Below are 22030 nucleotides of genomic sequence, written 5' to 3' on the forward strand. Positions count from 1 at the left end.
GATTAGAAAATAGGCAACTACCAGAAGAGAGGAGAGCGAGACATCAGAGGAATAGATTGTGTCAGTTGGCAGGGTGGGAAACGCTTCGACGAAACGTACTTCTGGTCCTGTGAATTAGTACCATCAGAGCGCTCAATCTGGCTTATTAGAGCTTGTTTTCAAGTGGCTCCAAAACGAATTTGGGCTCCTTTCCCACCCTGGGACTGAAGATGGTTTCAGAAGTGAGCGGACAGAACGGAGAAGAGAGACAGAGGAGGTGAATGCAGAGCTACAGAATAGTTTTATTAAGCATGCTACAGACGTAATGCAGAATACACGACCACGAGAGGGGGGGGGGGGGGGGGGGGGGACTCAAAAAGCAGGAAAAACCGAGGCACACCTCCCGTTGGTAGAAAACAATTCATCCTTTAATCGTGCCTCTTCAGATCTAATACCAAGTCCTTACAGTTCGAGCCGTATAAAATCCAACAAAGCTGAGCGACGACCTCGAGCCGAGAGGTCGTGTTGGGTCGTTTAAAACAAACAAAAAGTAGAAGAAGAAGAAGAAGACGGGAATTATCTCACCACTTAAAAGTCTGGGCGTCAGTGTGTTCAAATGCTTTTAGCTCAAATGAATTAAAGGAACACTAAAGGCACGGAAACTTTGGTCCAACTGAGTAGCCCTCTCGAGTAAACTGTCACATGACGATGAAATCACAGTGGACTTATCTTCTACCTGCTTCCGCGGCATGCAACACTCTTGATGAGGAGACCCTACCATAACTATACATGCTTAGAAAAACCATTGTCACTGACGATTACACCTCACTGCTATGGGGAAAAAAGAAAAAGCACAGAAGGCTTCAAACACGCGGAGGGAGAGACGCTCCTCTCCGCCGAGCCACATCGTGACGCATGACGTTACGCGGACTCTCAAATACGGGGGGGGGGGGGGGGGAGAACGATCTTACACCGAACAAACTCGTGGAATAATGGAATTCGAGTGAAGCTGCCTGTCGCGGGACGCTGTTAAAGCCGCGCGTGTCGCCTCGGGAATATTCTCTCCTGTCGCTAAACTAAAAAAAGGGAAATGTTATAAAGCTAAAACAAAGAAAAACGAGCGCTAGAGCTTCAAAAACGGCGATCGTGTCTAGAGGACGACGCAACGGCCCCCGAAAATAACCAATACCGATGTGCCTCGAAAGCATAGGAGGGTAATTATGAACACGTCCAGCTGTAGAAACAGTTGATATTGTCAAGTAAGGCACATAAGTACTGTATCTTTTTCAACTAAAGAAAGAATTACACACTGATCTACATCAAACAATCGTACAGAGGGACAATCGATCATGTCAACGTGTTCGCTCGACATCGAAATAACAGAGGTACAGTTAAGAATAGCCGGGAGGATCCACATCCAAACTCTATCGTTCTCTTTTAAAAAAGGTCAAAAATCTCAGTGTCTCTCTCTCGAGGAATGACAGAACAACAAAACCGATTCACTTAATGTGTGTGTGGTCCCCCGCCAGTGTCAGGACGCAGTCTGAAGGTCTCGGACCGCCCGCTCCGAAACAGTGAACCCTGATACTGTGGGTCAGATTTTTTTTTTTTTTTAATTTAAATGGTGGACTTGGAGAAGGAGACTCTCAGGTGCTGGTTGCCTCCCATGTTATAGTTGTGAAGGTCGATCAAGGCCTGGATGGCCTCCTCCACTGTCGACATCTGGATCAGAGCCATTTTGCGATCCCTGGGGAAGAAAAGAGCTTGTTAAGTGCCGCGGTACGTTTGTGTTGGGGTTCAATACCACACAAACATAAAGGATCCTCAGCAGTAACATGTTCTCAGGTCCTGTTCAGTGGGTATTGACGAATCCGGCGAGCCGTTAGTGTGTTTCTCCATATTGCTGTGCCGCCATTACTGCGTCGGCGTCTCCCTCCAGTATGCGTGCGCTTGAATGGGAGCTGTCAGTAGAAGTGACCCTTTACTACTTCTACCTGAGGCCGTACGGTCTACATGGATTCAAACCTTTACCTCATGAAGAGCGCCCCTGTCTGAGGCCGTACGGTCTACGTGGATTCAAACCTTTACGTCATGAAGAGCGCCCCTGTCTGAGGCCATACGGTCTAGATGGATTCAAACCTCTACCTCATGAAGAGCGCCCCCGTCTGAGGCCGTACGGTCTACAGGGATTCAAACCTTTACTTCATGAAGAGCGCCCCTGTCTGAGGCCGTACGGTCTACATGGATTCAAACCTTCACCTCACGAAGAGCGCCCCTGTCTGAGGCCGTACGGTCCACGCGCCCCTGTCTGAGGCCGTACGGTCTACGTGGATTCAAACCTTTACCTCATGAAGAGCGCCCCTGTCTGAGGCCGTACGGTCTACAGGGATTCAAACCTTTACCTCATGAAGAGCGCCCCTGTCTGAGGCCGTACGGTCTACGTGGATTCAAACCTTTACCTCATGAAGAGCGCCCCTGTCTGAGGCCGTACGGTCTACATGGATTCAAACCTTTACCTCATGAAGAGCGCCCCTGTCTGAGGCCGTACGGTCTACGCGGATTCAAACCTTTACCTCATGAAGAGCGCCCCTGTCTGAGGCCGTACGGTCTACGCGGATTCAAACTTTAACCTCATGAAGAACGCTCCTGTCTGAGGCCGTACGGTCTACAGGGATTCAAACCTTTACCTCATGAAGAGCGCCCCTGTCTGAGGCCATACGGTCTACATGGATTCAAACCTTTACCTCATGAAGAGCGCCCCTGTCTGAGGCCGTACGGTCTACATGGATTCAAACCTTTACCTCATGAAGAGCGCCTCTGTCTGAGGCCGTACGGTCTACATGGATTCAAACCTTTACCTCATGAAGAGCGCCTCTGTCTGAGGCCGTACGGTCTACAGGGATTCAAACCTTTACCTCATGAAGAGCCCCTGTCTGAGGCTAAGCTAACGCTGCTTAGCTAGCTCACGTTAGACGCCTCTATCAAGGCTGCCGTGGTCACACATGAGAACGATGTAAACGTCAAGTATCGGAGTTCATCAGTGATGGAGGTAAGTAATCACAGCTCTCTTCGTGAGGTAAAGGTTTGTGACGGTTGGAGAAAAGGTTCTCTTCCAATGACAGCTCCCACTCAATCGCGCTCATACTGGAGGGAGACGCCACCGCAGCAATGGAGGCTTGTTCACTTCAGGTACTTCGCAGGATTCGTCTCTATGGGACTTCTTTTACAGTGGGATGTGTCTACGTACTGGAAAAACTTGAATGCTTTCACGGTGCCTCCGGCGTTGGAGAAGAGCAGCCGCAGGTCTTCCTCCGTCACGTCTTGTCTGTTGAAATAAAGGTCACGGATTACAGTCGGGCTTGTCGTTGCACACGCACTTTTCCTAGGCACTCGTTCTTTAGCGTAACTGAGTTTTAATTAAAACTGGTGACAGAGAGTTCATTCTCCGTTATCTAACACCGGAGCGGACCCACCCTGAGCGGACTGCACCGGTACTTACGGGATGTTGGAGAGGTGCAGAGTGGCAGATGGCGGGAAGATGTTTTGGAAATTCTTGGAGCCGGGTTTCTTGAAGCGATGAAGCGGGGAGTTGGCGAAGTCCTTGGTCAGGCCCTGGTCGTCCAGGCCGTCGCGGGGCAGCGCCACAGTCTGGTGCTTGGACAGCGTCACCCGGATGATCTTCCCGTACATCTTTTGGCCGTTCAAGTGGCTCATTGCTTTGGACGTGGCGAAAGGAAAGGAAGGTCAGCGGTGAGGATGCTGCAGCATGTCACGGTATTAACCAACTCTACTAATGGACGCCAAGAAAACGAGGGAAATCACTACACAGTCGGGCTTGGCGATAGTTTGATGTGATCATTTTTGGTCTTTAATCAAGTCTTTTTCCGCATTAACATACATCAAATTAGCCATCGAGACAGTTTGTTCGCGTATGAACTATTAACGGAGAAATCCGGTGGAGACAAAACACCAACAAAGCATCAACAGCGTAGTTAGTGAACCCAGAGTTTATTAAAAGAGTGTTTTAAAGACTTACCTACTGGCCCCTGTACCAGCTCCTCTCATAGTAAAGTCCATTACAGTGGATTACCAAAGTCAATCCCAGAGGTAGGAGCCCATTGGTGCTTTGTTTTGTGTGTAGGGACTCTTCTCATGCTGCTACACCAACAACGGAGAAGAAGAGACGGGGAGACGCTGTGGAGAATCCAAACACCGGAGAGTTTCTCTCCAAATCCTCCTCCATCCTAGAGACAACCGTGTCCCTGTTTCTGGTCTTAGTGGAGACTTTGGTGCTGTTCTGGACTCTGCAGTAAGGGCGCACTCCCACTGTGCCTCTGTCCCGTGCCCTGTGCTTTAGGGTACTTGCCCCCCCCTCCAGGCCCGTTTGTACTCACACTATCAAGGCCCTTCTGGCCCAATTGTTGAAAAACGCATGCTAAAGTTCCCCCTAGGGGCTAAAACATGCCTTGATTGCATTGGGTAATTGACTTGAATGGACTTTACTATGAGAGGAGCTGGTGCAGGGGCCAGTAGGTAAGTCTTTAAAACACTCTTTAATAAACTCTGGCTTCACTAACTACGCTGTTGCTGCTTTGTTGTGTGTGTAGGGACTCTTCTCATGCTGCTGCAGAGGTTTGCTGTTATATTCAGCAGCATTAGTGGTTAAAAAAGACCTTTGAATGCCTTCACCGTACTACCCGAGCTAATCAGTGTTAGCTGCATTCTGCTGTTAGCGTATATGAATTTCACTTAAAGCCAATAAGTGCACAAGAAGATGGAAACAAAACATGATTTCTTGCACAAACAGTTCCTAATTGTGTCGTCGTTCACTTGCACACTAACGACCATAGTTGGCCGTAGGCTGTAGTCTTTGCGGTGTGCTCGAGTGACACTTCTTGACAGTCAGTCTCTGTCACCGCTCGTTCTTTGATTCTGCCCTGAGGCCCGCGCCTCCCGGATAAACATCGCCGCCAGCGTCAAAAGACAATTAGATGCGGCCGACTGAATCCGCTCACCTAGCTGGGCCTGGTTGGCGTCGGACATCTGAATGAGAGCGCTGTCCTTCTTATTGTAGAGGATTTTCACCCTCTGGACATCGCCGTACACCCCTGCGTTAGAAACCACAGGCGGGCGAGTAGAGTAGAGTAGAGGAAGCGGTGAGGTGGAGAGAAAGCAGACGGTTAGGAAAAAAAAACAGAGCGTTAGCATTGGAGACAAGGATATTTTAAAAGTCAAGAAACACAGAAGAGAAGACTAGCACACAAAAACTTCAAAGTAGATTTGAGAGTGAGAGGTGTGTAGAGAGAGAACAGGTAAAGAGAGAAGAGAGACACCCTCTAAACAGATGAGTTATCAAACTGTGTGTGACGGCTATAAATGAGATCATGCATGCAAAAGAATGACTTAACCGTGCATTAAGAGTTTACTACGTAGTGAACTTTGGGGTAAAGTCATGAGCATAAACCCAAACCGATAAACAAGGGGGGGCCAAAATGTATTACAGATTACCAGAACTGCTACTGTTCGCAATCAAATATGCATACGTTTGTAATAATAATAATAATAATAACAAATGTATTAAAGATAGAATGGAGTAAGAACAAAAAGAGAAGAGAGAGAGAGAGAGGGAGAGATATAGAGAGAGGTAGAGAGAGCTAACGATAACATACCGAAGAGGGTAAACAGACTTTGGGGCGTAACCATCTTTAGAGGGAGAGAAGAGCAACAAGCAGCGTGAGACAGGTAGAGAGGTAGAAGAGTCGGAGCGGAGCGGAGGTAGAGATGGACAGATCGATCCAGAACGGAGGTAGGTAGGAGGAATGGTGGTTTTTTGTTTTCCCCCCGGAGAGTGATGGAGGTGGTGGGTCATGGAGGAGGAGGGGAGGGGGGACAGGTGGGCGAAAGAGGAGGCATGGAGGGGGTCAGGGTCGGGGGGGTGGGTCGGAGGGGTTCGTTAATGGGGGAGGAGGAAGGGGTGATTCGAGGTGTTAAAAAAAGGTCCCCCACCGGCACGTGGAGTGGAGAGGCAGGATACATGGAGGGGGGAGGGGGGGTAGAGAGAGAGAGAGAGAGGGGGAGATGAATAGGGAGGCAAATGCAAATTGGGGGAAAAACAAAAAAAATAAAAAGTGAGGAGGGGGGGAGGGACAAAAAATAAAATATAGGTCAGTACACTGGAATAATGCAGGTCAGAGATAATGGCTTGGATCAATGCTTTCTTTAGTCAAAATACAGCAAATAACGTGTGCCAAAATGTCTTTCACCCTGGACAAGCATGGGGTAAAGGTACATTCATGTCAAAATCATAATAAAACCAGCAATACAAAGTCATAACCATGGGGTAAGAGACGACATGCAGCAGGTCGGAAACTCTGAAGATCTATAATCTTTCAGCGAGGGGAGGATGGTGCTACGAGAGCGTGAGAGGCTGAGGGAGGAAACGGTTAAGAGACCATGCACTTTGAATCGTTGGTACAGTTTGGGCATGCGAGAGTTGATGTGAAGGCCGCCTGAGTCAAACGTGGCGTTCACACAAGTCTGAGGGGGCTAAAAGAAAAGAGTAAGCACAGTATCTGAACATCGGGTGTGTTTGGTTTGAATGGCTGAGATACTGTCGGAGGCTCCGGGATGACACATTCATTCACAGCCAGAGAGGACACACTGATGAGGAGAGAGACAGAGACATTAGGTGAGAGAGAGATTAGGTGTTATTTAAGTCACAGCGGAGGAAGAGGGAGAGGAGTCAGCGAGCAAGCGTTTCAGAGAGGCAGGTGTTTGTTTCCCAGAGCCGAGACACGGGTTAGGAGACCGTAGAATGATTTCTTATGAGCTGAGGAGAGGTGAGGAGAGCTCAGAGAGAAAAAACAGGAGACAGACACTTAGCCGAGTTAGGAACAGTTTGACAAGAGAGGGGGAGGGGCAGAACATCGGAGGAAGGAGGAGAGGAGGGTTTTGGCGTGGTGGGAGAAACAGCAAGTCCCCCTCTCTCTTACAGGGACACGATGAGGGCCCGTCCACACAGAGACGCGTTTTTTCTCTAAGCGCACAACTTCAGTCTGGTTTAGTCGACCATCCACACGCAACCGGCGTTATCGGAGCCTGAAAACTGGATCTTTTGAGACCGGGTCCCAGAGTGGAATTAAAAAAAGGCGTTGTGGTCTGGACGGTGAAACCTCAGACTTTGTTAAAGGATGGCGTCATCACCCCACCTCTGACCTCTGATCCCGCGGCATCGCAGAACAACAACAGTGCTGCTGCGTGAGAGGACAGAGACGGACCCAGAGACTGTTTACTGAACTGGACTCTGATCCACATGCATGGGAATGAATGAGGCCCAGCACAGATTTCTTGCCGTCCACGGCCCGTTATTGGAGAGGTGGGCTTTAGTAAAGCACATTTGCACGTGTACGAGCACAAGGCCTACGGCGGTTCTGAGGTCATTTCCTGTGCGCCTGTTGGGACGTAGAAAAAAGAAGGAGGGACCATGCGCGGACATCTCAAACAATGGCGGTGAAAGGTTCACGTTGGTGTGATGCGGAGGTGGAGTGTTTACTGCAGATTTGGTCGATGAAAAGATTCAAAAACAGTCGACAAGACGCACAAAAACTCCGAGGTCTACGGAAAGATCTGGAAACAAAGCCACGCATCGCCATGACGACATCAATGAGTGTGACGTGTTACGGCGTGATGACGTATAGGCAGCAAGAAGCATTCTCCGAGGCCCAGGTAGTGTGAGTACAAACGGGCCTGGAGGGGGGGACAAGGACCCTAAAGCACGGGGCACGGGACGGACGCACAGTGGAAGTGCGCCCTCAATCTAGTGAGAAAGTGGCGCCTGGAAGTGCTTTGGGACGGGGAAGGGGCTCCCAGCAGCACCCTCTGCTCAGTGAGGACACTAACTGCAGAGTGATCGGTGCATCAGAGTCCAGAACAGCACAAAAACTGGTATTTGGATTCTCCACAGCGTCTCCCTGTCTCTCCTTCTCTGTCGTTGGTGTATTTCTGTGGCAGTTACAGCGCCACCTCCAGGCCTGGCACGGTTTCGCGCGGACGATAATATTTCTCGAGTCGAGGCCGTGTGGACGGGACACTTTTGAAGAACGACGGAGGGAAAAAAAAGGTCGTTTTCGAGCGTGTGGACGTCCCCTTAGTCTTAACTAAAAGTCAAAAACAACAACAGCAAGGCTCCGTGTATGTAAAGGAAACTATATAATCAAAGAAAAGGGTTAAACATTTCATTTAACTGGGAGAACAAGCGGCCACGTCCTTCTCTTCTAAAGAGGTTTGGATTCTCATGGTGTCCCCTGGGACCGTTCAGTGCTTACTGAATATCACAACAAACACAATTGAGGTTCAAATTGTTCTGTAAGTACCTACAAAAAAAAGGCAGGACACAGGAAGAGTTTCTTGGGAGAGCCCGGCGACACAAACAACATTTTGTAATAGAAACAAATCTACAGGTGCACAAAACCACCCTCTGATCCTCACACACGAGCGGTCACACTCTGAGAGTTTCTGATATCTGCATTAAAACAGATCTGTCCATGTGTCACAGCTCAATGTGCAAAATGATGCACGACTGAGGTTGAGTTCAGAGGTCAAATATGTACAAAACATCCAACCGTGCATCTTCTTCATGTAACCTCTATGACAGACACAAAACAAGGAACATGGAGGACTGAAAAAACCAGAGGGATGAGAGTGGAGGGTAGGGGAGGTGGACTTTAAGCCTCGTGGTCCATCTGACTGTCTGTGTGTGTGTGTAGGTATGCAGGTGTGTTACTGACCTCCTCATTGAGGTTGCTGACCAGTAGGACCCCACTGGAGCCCGCCTGTCCAGCGAGGGCCACCCTCCCTGCGGCAGCGGCCGCCGCCGCAGCTGCACTCAGAGGGCTCAGGGCTCCTGACGGGAAAGGAAGACAAGACAATGATGGAATGGAGAGCAGCCCTTTCACTGAAGCTCAGCAGTACAACACCGAGCAACGATGCAACTTTACTCTATACGCAGGGTTCCTACAAATTATTCAAATTATCCAGTCGCCCACAGTCTCCACAATGTCTTGCGGTGTGATCGCAGCAGTGGACGCCAAATGGGGCCATGGGTGTAAAGTCCCTAAGCCACTAATTCAGAAACCCCGTGTTAAGATCACAGCCATCTTCAAACTCAACCTTCATTTCCTCAACTACACACACGCAGCGACAAAACTACAGACACACACACACAACTGATAAAAACAACAAAGTAAGAAAAATGAAAAGTGCCATCTACCTGGGATCTTACCGAGGAGAGAGTTGGAGTCTTTGCTGAAGGCGGCGGCCACCGTGGAGTCGAGGCTGGGCTGGCCGTCGCCGGCAGGCAGCTCGGGCCGTGTGTAGTCGCGACTCTTATCGTTGTTGTACTTGACGTTTAGGTTCACCAGCTTGGAGAAGTCAATACGCAGCGTGCAGCAGGAATTGTAGATGTTCTGGCCGTCAAGCGCCTGCAGGAGAAGAGAGGTCATCGTATAAGTTCAACTACCGTATTTTCCGCACTATAAGGCGCATAGAACAGACGCTACAGTGGAGGCTGGGGTTACGTTCTGCATCCATTAGATGGAGCTGCGCTAAAGGGAATGTCAACAAAACAGTCAGGGGAGGTCGTCTTGTTGCTTCCTCCACTTCAGCACCATTGATTGGTTCATGTTCAACTCTCTGGCTGCTGCTCTGTTCCCGTGTTCTACTGCGTGACTAATGGCCTTGAGTGTAAACTCTGCGTCGTAAGCGTGTCTCTTAACAGGAGCCATTTTGGGCTCTTTACACAAACACACACATGGAAATGAAACGGCACGCTTCACGCAGTCGTATATCTCAACATGCACCGCGCGTTACTTCTTCTACGGGGGTAAATAGAGTCGGAGGCTGCTCACCGTAGTTGGAGACCTGTTGTGGCTCAATATTGGTCCATATATAAGGAGCACTGAGAATTTTGAAGGTTTTTAGGTGCGCCTTATAGTGCGGAAAATACGGTATTACATTTGCAAACGGGGCGGTAGGTTATTCATAATAAAGATGCCTAACGTGACGAATGGCAGCTGCAGGGAAACAACCTCTTACCAGTTTGGCCTGCTGTGCGTTGACAGGATCGCTGAACTGCAGAAGGGCCTGGAACTGATTGTTCTTGGTGAATGTGATTATCTTCATGACTGTGCCAAACTTGGAGAAAATCTGCAAACAGATTGTAACAACACAAACTTTACCATTCAAGTACAAACAGTGGATATTATGTCGCCAACTGAACCGTTAACGTGTGGGCTCATAACATGACGCTGAATACCTGTTGCAGCACATCCAGCGTTACAGGGTAGAACATGTTGTCGATGATGATCCGCAGCACAGGACTGGAGGCTGCGGCGAGAGCCTCCTGTACGTCAGAGCTGGGTGAACCGCCAGACTGGACTGCCGACACCGCCTGGAGCACCGCCTGGGTCCGCTACGGCCAAACACAAGCTGTCAGTCACTCTCTTTAACAACGAGGGGGCTCAACGGACAAGGTGGTGAGCCATTTGACCCATCATTGATACAAAGAGAACAGATGCATCCCGCAGGGCTGTGCTTATATGACGATATGTATTGTATGACGATAGAGAAACGTCTGTGGATTCATATTTTGCTCCATCTTTTATGTTGTGGTGAAAATCGTGCACTTTACAGGCCGAGGGCTGTGGGACAATGAGGCGAGCTGGAGTCGCTCCAAGCGTTGCATTGCGCGGGCATGGACTGAAAACAAGTGTCACACACACACAGACCAGTCTACACACACCAGACGCACACACACATGCTCCATGAGAGTTTGGTCATATCTCGCCCGGCCCTAGTATCCAGACTTGCCAAATACTGAACAGGGGTAGCCTTCATGGTCGTTGGGAGCAGTAGCTCAGTCCATAGGTGACTTGGCTGGGAACCGGAGGGTCGCCAATTCAAGTCCCTGTGTGGACCATAAAGGGAGTGTGGACTGGTGGCTGGAGAGGTGCCAGTTCATGTCCTGGGCACCGAACCCCCAACTGCTCAGGGCGCCGGTCCACTGGCAGCCCCCTCGCTCTAACATCTCTCCACTAGTTGCATGTATACAGGTCCTGTTTGTGCATGTGTGTGTATTTCGGGCCTGTGTGTGTGTGTATCGGATTTCTCCGTTGCGGGACTAATAAAGGAATTCTTCTTCTATCATTAACTTTCTAAATGTTACTTCAGAATTTAAAAAGTACCCAGACAAAACAAAAAGCTCTCTCTCTCAACCAATCACTAGCCAGGCACACTGGAGATGCACCTTGCAGGACATCGACTGACAAACGCGATTGATTGATTGATTGCAGTAGTTGCCATGTATTAGAAGTGTTCTGATTGATTAAATGAACTGTTGTAGTGTGTGATTCAAACAAACCCAGCAGGTCTGGCTCTACTAACCTGATTGCCAGCGTCGGTTTTGAGTTCTTTGTGATTTGAGTACTGAATAAAGACGGGGACGTTGCGGATGTGAGGAGTTACAGTGGTGTAGTAGTTAACCATGGTGATGGCTGCCTCTTCCGTCCCCATCTCCAAGAACGCCTGGAAGAAGAAGAGAAGAGAGAGAGATCACACATTTGTGATAAGTTCCCCGACAATGTTGCCAAGAAGTTATGATCTGATCTGTTTACTTAGTTTTATTCCATGAACCTTTTTTTACATATCCTCCAAGTAACAGACAAATAAGACAGGACTACACGGTGGTGTGGTGCAGGACACTGTGATCCTGTGACGCTCTCCATTACTCTGCACGGAGACGCTGGAACTCGGGCTTCTCTCCCCTGTGGGTTTTCACCAGCGTCCTCACTTTAAAAGGTTCGGCCTCACTAGCTCTGAGGTGATGGATCGCTGATGTTTGCATTTGGAGATCAACGCTGTATTTTGGTACCACAACCAGTACAGGTTCTCTACACAAGACAACTGAGCAATTTATCTGTGGCCTACTACTGTAAACTACACTTTAGGGATGGGCGTTTTTTGTCATTTCAATATCCAGATGCTCACATCACCTGTCAAACGAGTACTCTTAATGAAAATTGTACCCGTGCGGCTCCCAGCAACCTCATGATTCTGTCACTTTCTGATGTTCTTAATTTTGGGCGGCATGGTGGTTAGCACTGTCGCCTCACAACAAGAGGGTTCCTGGTTTAAATCCCGGCTGGGGCCCTTCTGTGTGGAGTTTGCATGTTGTCCCAGTGTCTGCGTGGGTTTTCTCCGGGTTCTCCGGTTTCCTCCCACAGTCCAAAGACGTGCAGGTGTTCGGTTCATTGATGACTCTAAATCACCCGTAGGTGTGAATGGTTGTCTGTCTCTGTTCGTCTCTATGTGTCCTGTGATAGACTGGCGTCCTGTCCAGGGTGGACCCCGCCTCACGCCTGTTGTCAGCTGGGATCGGCTCCAGCCTCACGCGGCCCCGACAGGGTCAAGAGGCTGAAGATGAATGGATGAATGAATGAACTACTGACTCTGAGGTCACTACTGCAAAGTGTGCATCAGAGCGAATTGTAGTGCAACAGTCACAGTAGGCTGCTTTATCAGACCAACGCAGATAAAGCCGTCTGAACATCAAGACCGGCCGGCACACCGACGTCAGTCCTGTGAGGAGAACAAAGCAGCTGTACTGGACAGGAATCTGTGGGAGAGATGCCAAGTGTCTCCTACGGCCCTCCTCAGCGGGCACACAATAGGCTTTTGGTCAGCTCGTGTACGAAGCTGTGGGCATGAGTTCAGATTCAGTTCAAGACCGAATGAGTCCAAAGTGCTCATGTGAGCAGACACCTGGGGCCTCATTTAGAAAACTGTGCGCGGAATCATTCCCAAAAGACTGCGTTTGCACAAAACCATGAATGTGCTGCGCAGGAAATTAGATTTATTAAACTGGGTGATGCACATTTGCACGCGATCTTCCCTTTATAAATACGGATAAATCCCCACTTTGGTGAATCATGCATTTCCCCACTCACCTGGTTCTTTCCCTTCAGCGTGAGGATGTTGGTGACCTTCCCAAAGGGCAGGCCGAGGGCGATGACTTCCGTCTCTGAGGCCTCGTTGGGCAGTTTCCTGATGTGGAGCACACGGGATGGCGGAGCCTCCTCCACCCTCAGCTTTTTACTGTCACTGCCATTGGAAGCACCGTCTACAAGTTGAGCAGAGACATTGATTAACTGTGCAATGGCAAAATCAGTGTCAACACATTTCATTTAAAGGCCAACGTCTTTTCAGTCCGTCTCTAAATTCCTTAATTTCACCGGCGCAGTAGACTAGTTCCCACGCGATGCTCTAGTAAGTGTTTGGGGGAGCAGGAGGGTGTGTGTGGATTTAGTCATAATAAACTCCAGCATGTGTGTTCAGTAGACTGGGTATCCCCGCTCCCTTCTGCTAGTGATCTGAATTCACCCTGGGATCTGGAAAAGAGCAGGTCTATTCCTCCTGTTTCCTCTGGATCCAATCACCACACTGGCTTTATACACCTGGCTGGTTAAACCCAATGACGTCCGAAGTGTCAAAAGCAGTTTAGTGTTAATTAACATTCAACATGACACGCACAGAAGCGCGCAGTGGCTGCAGTTTTAAATGTTTTCCGTGGTTTTCTTTAAAAACTGGGCAGAAATTTTCACTGGGTCAATTCCTCTAAAGAAAGGATGCATTTGCTTTACTGCCTCCTGGTTTTGGTAAACGTTTAATCTACCGGTCAGCCCTGCTGGTGGCCAAACACATGGAGAACGTCACCTGGATCATTGGTCTGATTGGTCAAAGGACGGTGGCATGCAGCCGTTTGAACTACGCCCCCCTCTTGTGTTGAAGAAAATGACAGCTGCCACCAGACCAACGTGTAACCGTAGTTTGAACTTGGTCTGGCCGTGCTATGTGTTCAGGGTAATGAAGGAATGTGTCACCCAGTGCAAAAGTGTGGTTCCCCACACCTCAACATTTCCTCCCATGGTAATAACTGCCACGCGCGTTCAACGTGCTCCTTCAGTAACCGGGGCATTCGTGCATGTAACAGCTTACCCGGATTTTTCGGTCTGCGCATGGGCCGTGGGTTATAACACCCGGAAGTAGAGTAAGCCAGGAAGCAACAGCGCCACGTGAAAAACCATTACCTTTAAACCAAGGGGGGAATTCACCGTGGCGACTAACATCACTACCAAGAAGAGCCGTTTCTGTCGCAATCCTGTCAGAAAGTTGTCGGCTTGTGATTTTGACAAAGGTGAACGGGATGAGAAAGCCTTAATCCGACCAGCTGTGTGTTGGCGGAGCGCTATCTGGTGTACTGGAGGTCGAGTTACTCCATCATTTCCACATTCAACCCCCTTAAATGTATACATGGGGAACCTCAATAATCTTGGTGATCCCCTTAACCGGGGAAAGACCACTGATGTGCATGGAAACACACTGACGGTTTGATAATGTGAAGCTACCTAAATAAAAGCAGTCTGAGAATCTTTATCTGACTTTATTAGAGATCCCTGAGTGACATTAGCGTGAAAGGGGGGCATTGTGCACCAATGGTAGACTGAGACTTTGATTAAAGACCCTTGCGTATGCCTTTAATTTGTCGGAAGAGTGTTTAATAGCCTAACTTTGTCCGTCGTCTCTTCGGCGGGGGCATAACCCGCTCCTTCAGTCATCCTTTATTCTGCAATTCCATTTGAGAGGCTTCTGATAACATCTAAACGGAGAGGCGGCATTCAAATGCAGCGGTATCCTCCGTGTGTGTGTGTGTGTGTGTGTGTGTGTGTTCCAGTCACATGTAGTGGTGTGTGGGTGCCCACCTACTGAGGAGCGTGTGCTGTTCAGACACTAAATTACTCCCATTGGATGCAACCCATCTCACTTTTCAGACACCTATTAATCCTTTTAACGCCGCCTATCACTACCGATCGAACGGCTGCCGGCAAATTTCAGTCGAGCCGTGGTTGGAACGAACTCACCGCTGATACTGCTCATGCCAGAGTTGAGACTGTTGTACATACTCAGCTCGTCTGATCCTCTCTGCGGGAAAGAAAGACAAAGAGACAGTCAGAAATAATAGGGGGGGGGAAACTATTTCCATTTTGCAGACAGGCCCTCGAAGACAACAATAAAGCAGGGGTCTCCGAAGACAGTTTAAAGGAACAAAAGGACGGAGGAACGGTCGGTGGAGAGGGACATAAAACAGAGGAAGAGTGGTCCTCTCCTCCTCTTCTGGTGTGGGTTTAATCTCGCTGAATTTAAGATGTCAAGAAGTGTCATTTCATCCTGAGCTGCACCGGGTCCCGGAGGCTCGCCGGAGCTGACGGGCGCCCTGTGCTCTTAAAACCCTGACTGATGGGATGAAGAGGAACCTGGCTGGGGACCCATTACACACACACACACACACAACTTTATAATGGCTTCACACACCCCTCCTTGTTTCTGTCTGACTAAATTTGAACCGATTGTTCTTTTGTCACTAACGTTCTTTATGGTTACGATAAAGTGGATGTTGCGGGGCCGTGCTCCGGTGACAGGACGCGGATAAATCGAGAGGGGGGGTAATAAAGTTGTCTGACTTGGGCCGAAATGTGAGCACACGGTGCGCCAACTACGACAATCCAAGGAATGATTTCTGTCCCAACAGCTGGCGACCCTCTCCATTTTGTCTCTGACGCTGAAATATTGAGGAAATAAAGAGGAAGGCAAAGATGCGGCGTATCAGAGGGAGCGGAGTTTTATGACGGTTACGTTTCCCTCAGAGAAAGACTTTAACTTTGTTTTGTGCAGATGGAAATGCGGCGAGCACTCAACAAATCACGCTAGGCCACCAGAACAACACGCTTACACGCGGAAACAGGTTTGGTCGGGTGATACACGCCACCAACGCTCAAAACTAATGTTTGCTCTGGCTTTAACACAAAAGTCCAACGTCAAAACAGGGATTTAACATCTTGGAGGCATGATTTTATTTTGATTTATTTCATTATTTCACATCTTGAAGTTAGAATAGGCAACATTTATGATATTTGTACCAGTTCCAAAGCATCAAATTTGAGTTCTTGTGTGATTAGAGAAGTGAAAAGGGTGACTTTTAATACGCAAACAAAGCATTTTAAGTTTAAAATGAGAATACAACGAGAAAACAACGTCTTACTTTGAAATTTGATTGCATTTGGACATATATTACTTTACATAATGGCGGGTAGCTTGTGAATTCCCCCCTCTTGGGACCAATAAAGCCTTATTGACATAACATCATGTGTTTATTTACGGCCTACGTGTACGACCATACGGTATAATTAAGTGCTAGCTCACGTGATGCGTTGGGATTATATTACAGTTCAGGGGCGTTGTTCGGCCTGATGCTAAGCTTTTATAGCCATTATTTGTGAGTCAGGTTAAAGCTTTTACAAAACAGTAACCAAGTTTGGCAATATTAAAGAGGTGGCCATATTTAAACAGTGTCCAATAATCCATATCATCCATAAAGCGTTGTTCTTACAAGGAAATAGGCCGTCTCCGCTGGTGGTTACTATGGAACGCACTATCTTGATTTAGCTTAGCCTGTCCTGCCCTGTTGTTTTGACCAAGATTAGCCTAGCGTTAGCGTAGCTCGTAGACATCATGAAGTGTCTCAAATTGAATAAATGCCACACATACAGACACTAAACTGCTTTGCAAGCTCGATCATGTTGTAACCAATATACCTGCTGGAAAAATGTTTCTTCTACGGACAGATTTAGCTGCTGTGTCTGTGAACGTTGTCACAAACCGACAAAGCAAGGAGATGCACACATGAGACAATTAACTAATTATTTATTGAAGAAAAAGTAACTTAAACTAATCATGGCATGTGTAGTCAGTGGTGTAGGTGAATGCATGAGTGGAGGATGTGCAGAACGCCAAACAAAAGCAGGGTTAGCTTAGGCTAAAGCTAGCACTCTGTCACCACTGTGTCGCCGACACAATGACAGAGAGCGTTGTTAGAAATAAGACTAACCAATCACTTTATATGTATATGTTGAAATGTTCTGCAAGTTTAAGTCCCTACAAAGTATTCAAAGATGAAAGTGGAGTCATACAGAAGTGTGACCATGAACTGGACGTCAGAGCCGGGAGATAGGGGAATTATATCACGGCTAACAACCAATCAGATTGATTGATTCAACCCTTCTGTTTTATAAACATGACAGAAACAATGGCGTAGTGTGCACACGTTCCAGTTTGCTAAAGAGTTGAGCCAGGAATCCCCATGAATCGTTCTCTCTGTGGTTCGGTTTGGTAACATCAGGCTGGAGGTCGGTAGGAGTGTGTGTTAAGACGCCGAAGCATTTTAGGGTTAGTGCAGTAAACTCTAGTTCTGTTTTTACAGAGGCAGGCGGGCGTGTGTGTGTGTGTGTGTGTGTGTGTGTGTGACGCAGAAAACTCACCTTCAATCCAACTGCAACATCACTGATGCTGAAACAAAAACAAACCATTCGGTCAAAACGAAAGGTTTTGGAAAACAAAACAAACACCTTCAGATACACAAACGTCTAATGTGGACCACTCTGTCGCTGAGGAAACATTTGATAATACATATTACAGGGTTCCTAAAGTTTCCGTTTCATAATACCAGACTTTTCCAGTTAATATTAAACACCTGAACACCAACTGTTAGATGCGTATTATGTCAATAAATGGTTTTAAACTGACTGTGTGTGCCGTTATGTTGCTATGTAATTAAAGACATTTTTAAATACGTGCTGTAGCAAATGCAAGTTAATTAACTCCAAACACTACAGACAGGAACAGTAGAGACGGACGATTAACCAGGAACTACAGCAGAAAACATGAGTCTGTGCTTCATTGGCTTTAGATGGAGTAAACATAGGGCGCACTCACACTGTGGCTCCGTACCGTGCCCAAACACGTGTCACGGCTAAAGTCTAGTTCCTTTGACCAGTGTGAGTGCAACCGTACTGAGCCTAGCTGTGGCACGCTGGCCGTCCACGGCCCGTTTGGGAGAGGTGGGCTTTAGTAAAGCACGTTTGCACATGTACGAACGTGCGTTTGACCAGTGTGAGTGCAACCGTACCGCGCCTAGGAGCGGTACAGTGTGTACGAGCACGAGCACGCATTTCCTGTGCGCCTGTTGAGACATAGGAAAAAGAAGGAGGGACCATGCGCGGACATTTACAACCATTGGCGGTGAAAGGTTCACGTTGGTGTGATGCGGAGGTGGAGTGTTGACTGCAGATTTGGTCGATGAAAAGATTCAAAAACAGTCGACAAGACGCACAAAAACTCAGAGGTCTACGGAAAGATCTGGAAACAAAGCCACGCATCGCCATGACGTCATCAATGCGTGTGACGTGTTGCGGCGTGATGACGTATAGGCAGCAAGAAGCATTCTCCGAGGCCCAGGTAGTGTGAATACAAACGGGCCTGGAGGGGGGGACAAGGACCCTAAAGCACGGGGCACGGGACGGACGCACAGTGGGAGGGCGCAATTAGTAAACTTGTTTTGATTTGTATATATATATTATTTTAGGAAATGACTCAAATTAAACTCCAAACTCTTCATTACTGCGTAGAAACTCTGCTTTTACCGTACCGTGTCTGAATCATTGAGTGACATCTGTCTGTTATGATGATGTAACACATATTTCACTAACTGCACAGTACCATAACAGCCTTAAGCAGATTTTTGTGCAGTAAGTCAAACAAATGTAATAAGCTGTTGCCAGTTACTTAAGTCCACCAACACCATCACTCCCACTGCAAACCCAAGCTGTGTTGTGTTGTCGTAGGCCGTACTGTTCATGGATTTAATACCCACTGATGCATTTAAAGGCCTCCACTCTGAATAGAGGATGTTACCAGGAGGTTACTGTTCAATTGAACCCCACATCCCCGTTAAGCATACAGGTTACATTTACGTAAACATCAACATGATCTGGCTCCATGCTAGTCCATTTAGGATTCATCACATCTTTAAGTAACGTTGAGGTCATGCTTCATGCAAAGACACGCACAGTCTCTACCTGACGCACCATACAACACTTAGCGTTAGCGTAGCCTTCAATACATTATCTTTATTTATCCTTAACACGTTTATCTACACGTTACTCATTTGATTTATTTTTATGTGAATTTTTATTTTACTTGTAATCGTATCTGCTTTATATATTAACTAAGAGTTTATTGTTTACCTTTTATATTTAGGTAAGGGTTTATTGTTTACCTCCTATATTTAACTATAGGGTTTATTGTTTTGCTTTCTGTATTTATGTTAGAGTTTGTTGTATATCTTCAATATTTAGGTACATGTTGTTTACCTCCTATATTTAACTAAAAGTTTAGAGTTTACCTCCTATATTTAACTACGAGTTCATTGTTTACCTCCTTTATTGACCCGAGTTTATTGTCTACCTCCTATATTTAACTACGAGTTTGTTGTTTACCTCCTTTATTTAACTAAGAGTTTATTGTTTACCTTCTATATTTAGGTAAGAGTTTGTTGTTTACCTCCTATATTTACCTGAGTTTATTGTTTACCTCCTATATTTAACTACGAGTTTGTTGTTTACCTCCTATATTTACCGGAGTTCATTGTTTACCTCTTATATTTACCTGAGTTCATTGTTTACCTCTTATATTTACCTGAGTTTGTTGTTTACCTCCTATATTTACCTGAGTTTGTTGTTTACCTCCTATATTTAACTACGAGTTTGTTGTTTACCTTCTATATTTAACTAAGAGTTTATTGTTTACCTCCTATATTTACCTGAGTTTGTTGTTTACCTCCTATATTTAACTACGAGTTTGTTGTTTACCTTCTATATTTAACTCACAGTCTATTGTTTACCTCCTATATTTAGCTAAGAGTTTATAGTTTACCTTCTATATTTAACTAAGAGTTTGTTGTTTACCTCCTATATTTAGGTAAAAGTTTATTGTTACTGTCTATTGTTTACCTCCTATATTTACCTAAGGGTTTGTTGTTTACCTCCTATATTTAACTAAGAGTTTATCGTTTTGCTTTCTGTATTTATTTAGTTAAGAGTGTATTATTTATCTTTTACTGTATTGTTATACGTTCCTTTTGTCTGCACAAGTGTTTTGTAAGCTGTTGGAAATCTAATTCCCTTGGGATCAATAAAAAAAGTCCAATTCTAATAATGTCACACTTCATAGTCACGTTATAACTCCACTGGACTGATGTCAAAGCTAGTTTCTATTCACATCGTGCAGCTTCACCACATCACAGAGGGATCAGGCACATATTGATCTATAACAGGACACACATGCTAATCAGCTAAGCTAACGTTAGCTGCAACACAAAGGATCGTTACTGTAACGGGGCTGTGTAAACACGTCTGCCTTTATATAACGACGGCTCACAGCAAAGCATGTTAATGAAATACATGTGGGGATGTGTCACCAGTCGGACAATCGTAGTATCCCTGTACGGACAGATGGTCTCCTGCAGTTTCCGGTCTTTTTGTGATGCTTTTACTATTTGATCACGACCGAAATACAAGCAGAATTAATGTACACACTTATGCAAATATGCAAGTGAAGTTTCATATTTGTACATGTTCATTTACACGTCAAAATGCAGCTCCCAGATCGGGGTGTCCGATTGGGGCCGAGAGTAGCACACGGCGGCGGGGTTAAGGTGTTAGCATCCTTTACACCACTCTTGTAAACACACAGATAAACCAGACCGTTTAAACGCTATTTGGATACAAAGATAAGACGTTAGACTTTAGTTTAACACCATTAAATTAACTCTAAACGTAATACTATTAATTATTTTGGTAGTTTAAACATCAAGTTAGACAGAATTTAGCCCAAAACTGTCCGACTGGTGACACAGACTCGTTAACCGCTTCGTTAGCACAATGATGCTAAGCTCAACCACGGATAAACAGGGGGAATGACGGGGACATGTTAGCATTTCTGCCTTTATATAACGTCGTTTCACCTGGCTAGCATTTTTAATTAAATGTAAAATAGCAATGTAGCCGATTTAATAGCGGGAACAGCAAGCGCTAGCTAAGTTATGCTAGCATGCTAACACGCGTGGCTATGGAAACGGACTCCCCCTCGGCTTCTCCTTCAAAATGACGCATTAATATTTATTCTTCGCGCCGCAGTGTCTCACATAAAGTCGGAAAAGATGGAGGAAGCATCGCTGCTGGAGTCTTACCCGTCCATGTCTGTAGAAATGTGTCACAGCGTCTGTTTCCGTCCTGTTTTCTTTCCGCTTCACACCGACAAAGCACACGAACGCATCACACGAGAGGAAAATGGAGGCAAAGGGAAAACTGCGAGACGAGGCAGCGGCGGAAACGGCCGGAGAGTGACGGAAACGACCGGAAACCACCGGAAACCACCGGAAAGTGCCGAAGCTGCTGAGCGCGTTTCCCACCAGCGACAGCGACGAAATAATAAATAATGGGTTAAAAAGTCATAATTATGAGATAAAAAGTCATAATTATGGGATAAAAAGACATAATTATGAGATAAAAAGTCATAATTATGAGATAAAAAGACGTAATTATGAGATAAAAAGTCATAATTATGAGATAAAAAGACATAATTATGAGATAAAAAGACATAATTATGAGATAAAAAGTCATAATTATGAGAATAAAAATTTAAATTATGATTTTAAAGTCGACTTAATGACATAAAAAGACATACTTGTGAGATAAAGTTCAAATAATGAGATAAAAAGACATAATTATGAGATAAAGTCCCGATTAACAGATAAAAAAGGTCAAAATTACGAGATACAATTTTAAATTATGAGTTTAAAAGATGAAATTATGAGCTGAAAAGTCGAAATTGAGATAAATAGTTCAAATTATGAGATAAAAAGTTCAAATTATGAGATAAAATATTGAAATTGTGATTTCAAAGTCGACATAATGAGATAAAAAGACATAATTATGAGATAAAATGTTGAAATTATGAAAAAGAGATTGAAATTATGAGATAATAAATCGAAATTGTGAGCTAAAAAGTCAAAATTATGAGTTTAAAGTCGAAATTATGAGATTAA

General features: G+C 46.2%; 1 protein-coding gene across 3 annotated transcripts; it reads right to left on the bottom strand.

The window, feature by feature from the left end:
* Positions 1 to 385: 385 nt before the first annotated feature.
* LOC310963701 (polypyrimidine tract-binding protein 2-like) lies at positions 386 to 21294 on the bottom strand. Of its 3 annotated transcripts, none has more exons than XM_083936606.1 (14): positions 21173 to 21294; positions 17406 to 17433; positions 14952 to 15012; positions 12981 to 13153; positions 11419 to 11559; positions 10292 to 10447; positions 10072 to 10182; positions 9260 to 9458; positions 8766 to 8881; positions 5649 to 5682; positions 4995 to 5087; positions 3479 to 3695; positions 3227 to 3304; positions 386 to 1726 (listed from the first exon to the last, which is right to left on the bottom strand). In XM_083936606.1, the coding sequence occupies exons 1-14, from the start codon at positions 21178 to 21180 to the stop codon at positions 1597 to 1599; spliced, it is 1545 nt and encodes a 514-aa protein (XP_083792732.1). In that variant the 5' UTR covers positions 21181 to 21294; the 3' UTR covers positions 386 to 1596. The 3 variants fall into 3 exon arrangements, with proteins under 3 accessions (XP_083792732.1, XP_083792733.1, XP_083792731.1); XM_083936607.1 differs by having other exon boundaries at positions 9248 to 9458; positions 14994 to 15012; positions 21173 to 21293; XM_083936605.1 differs by having other exon boundaries at positions 9248 to 9458; positions 21173 to 21293.
* Positions 21295 to 22030: the final 736 nt, after the last annotated feature.

The sequence above is a fragment of the Echiichthys vipera genome (assembly GCF_963691815.1).
Source record: "Echiichthys vipera genome assembly, chromosome: 21".
Lineage (NCBI taxonomy): Eukaryota > Metazoa > Chordata > Actinopteri > Perciformes > Trachinidae > Echiichthys > Echiichthys vipera.

Coding starts and splice junctions, on each gene's coding strand:
- LOC310963701 (XM_083936605.1), bottom strand. Junction 10,448..11,418: donor AAACCGACGCTGGCAATCAG/GTTAGTAGAGCC, acceptor GTTTGGCCGTAG/CGGACCCAGGCGGTGCTCCA. Junction 8,882..9,247: donor TCTCCTCGGTAAGATCCCAG/GTAGATGGCACT, acceptor CTTTCCCGTCAG/GAGCCCTGAGCCCTCTGAGT.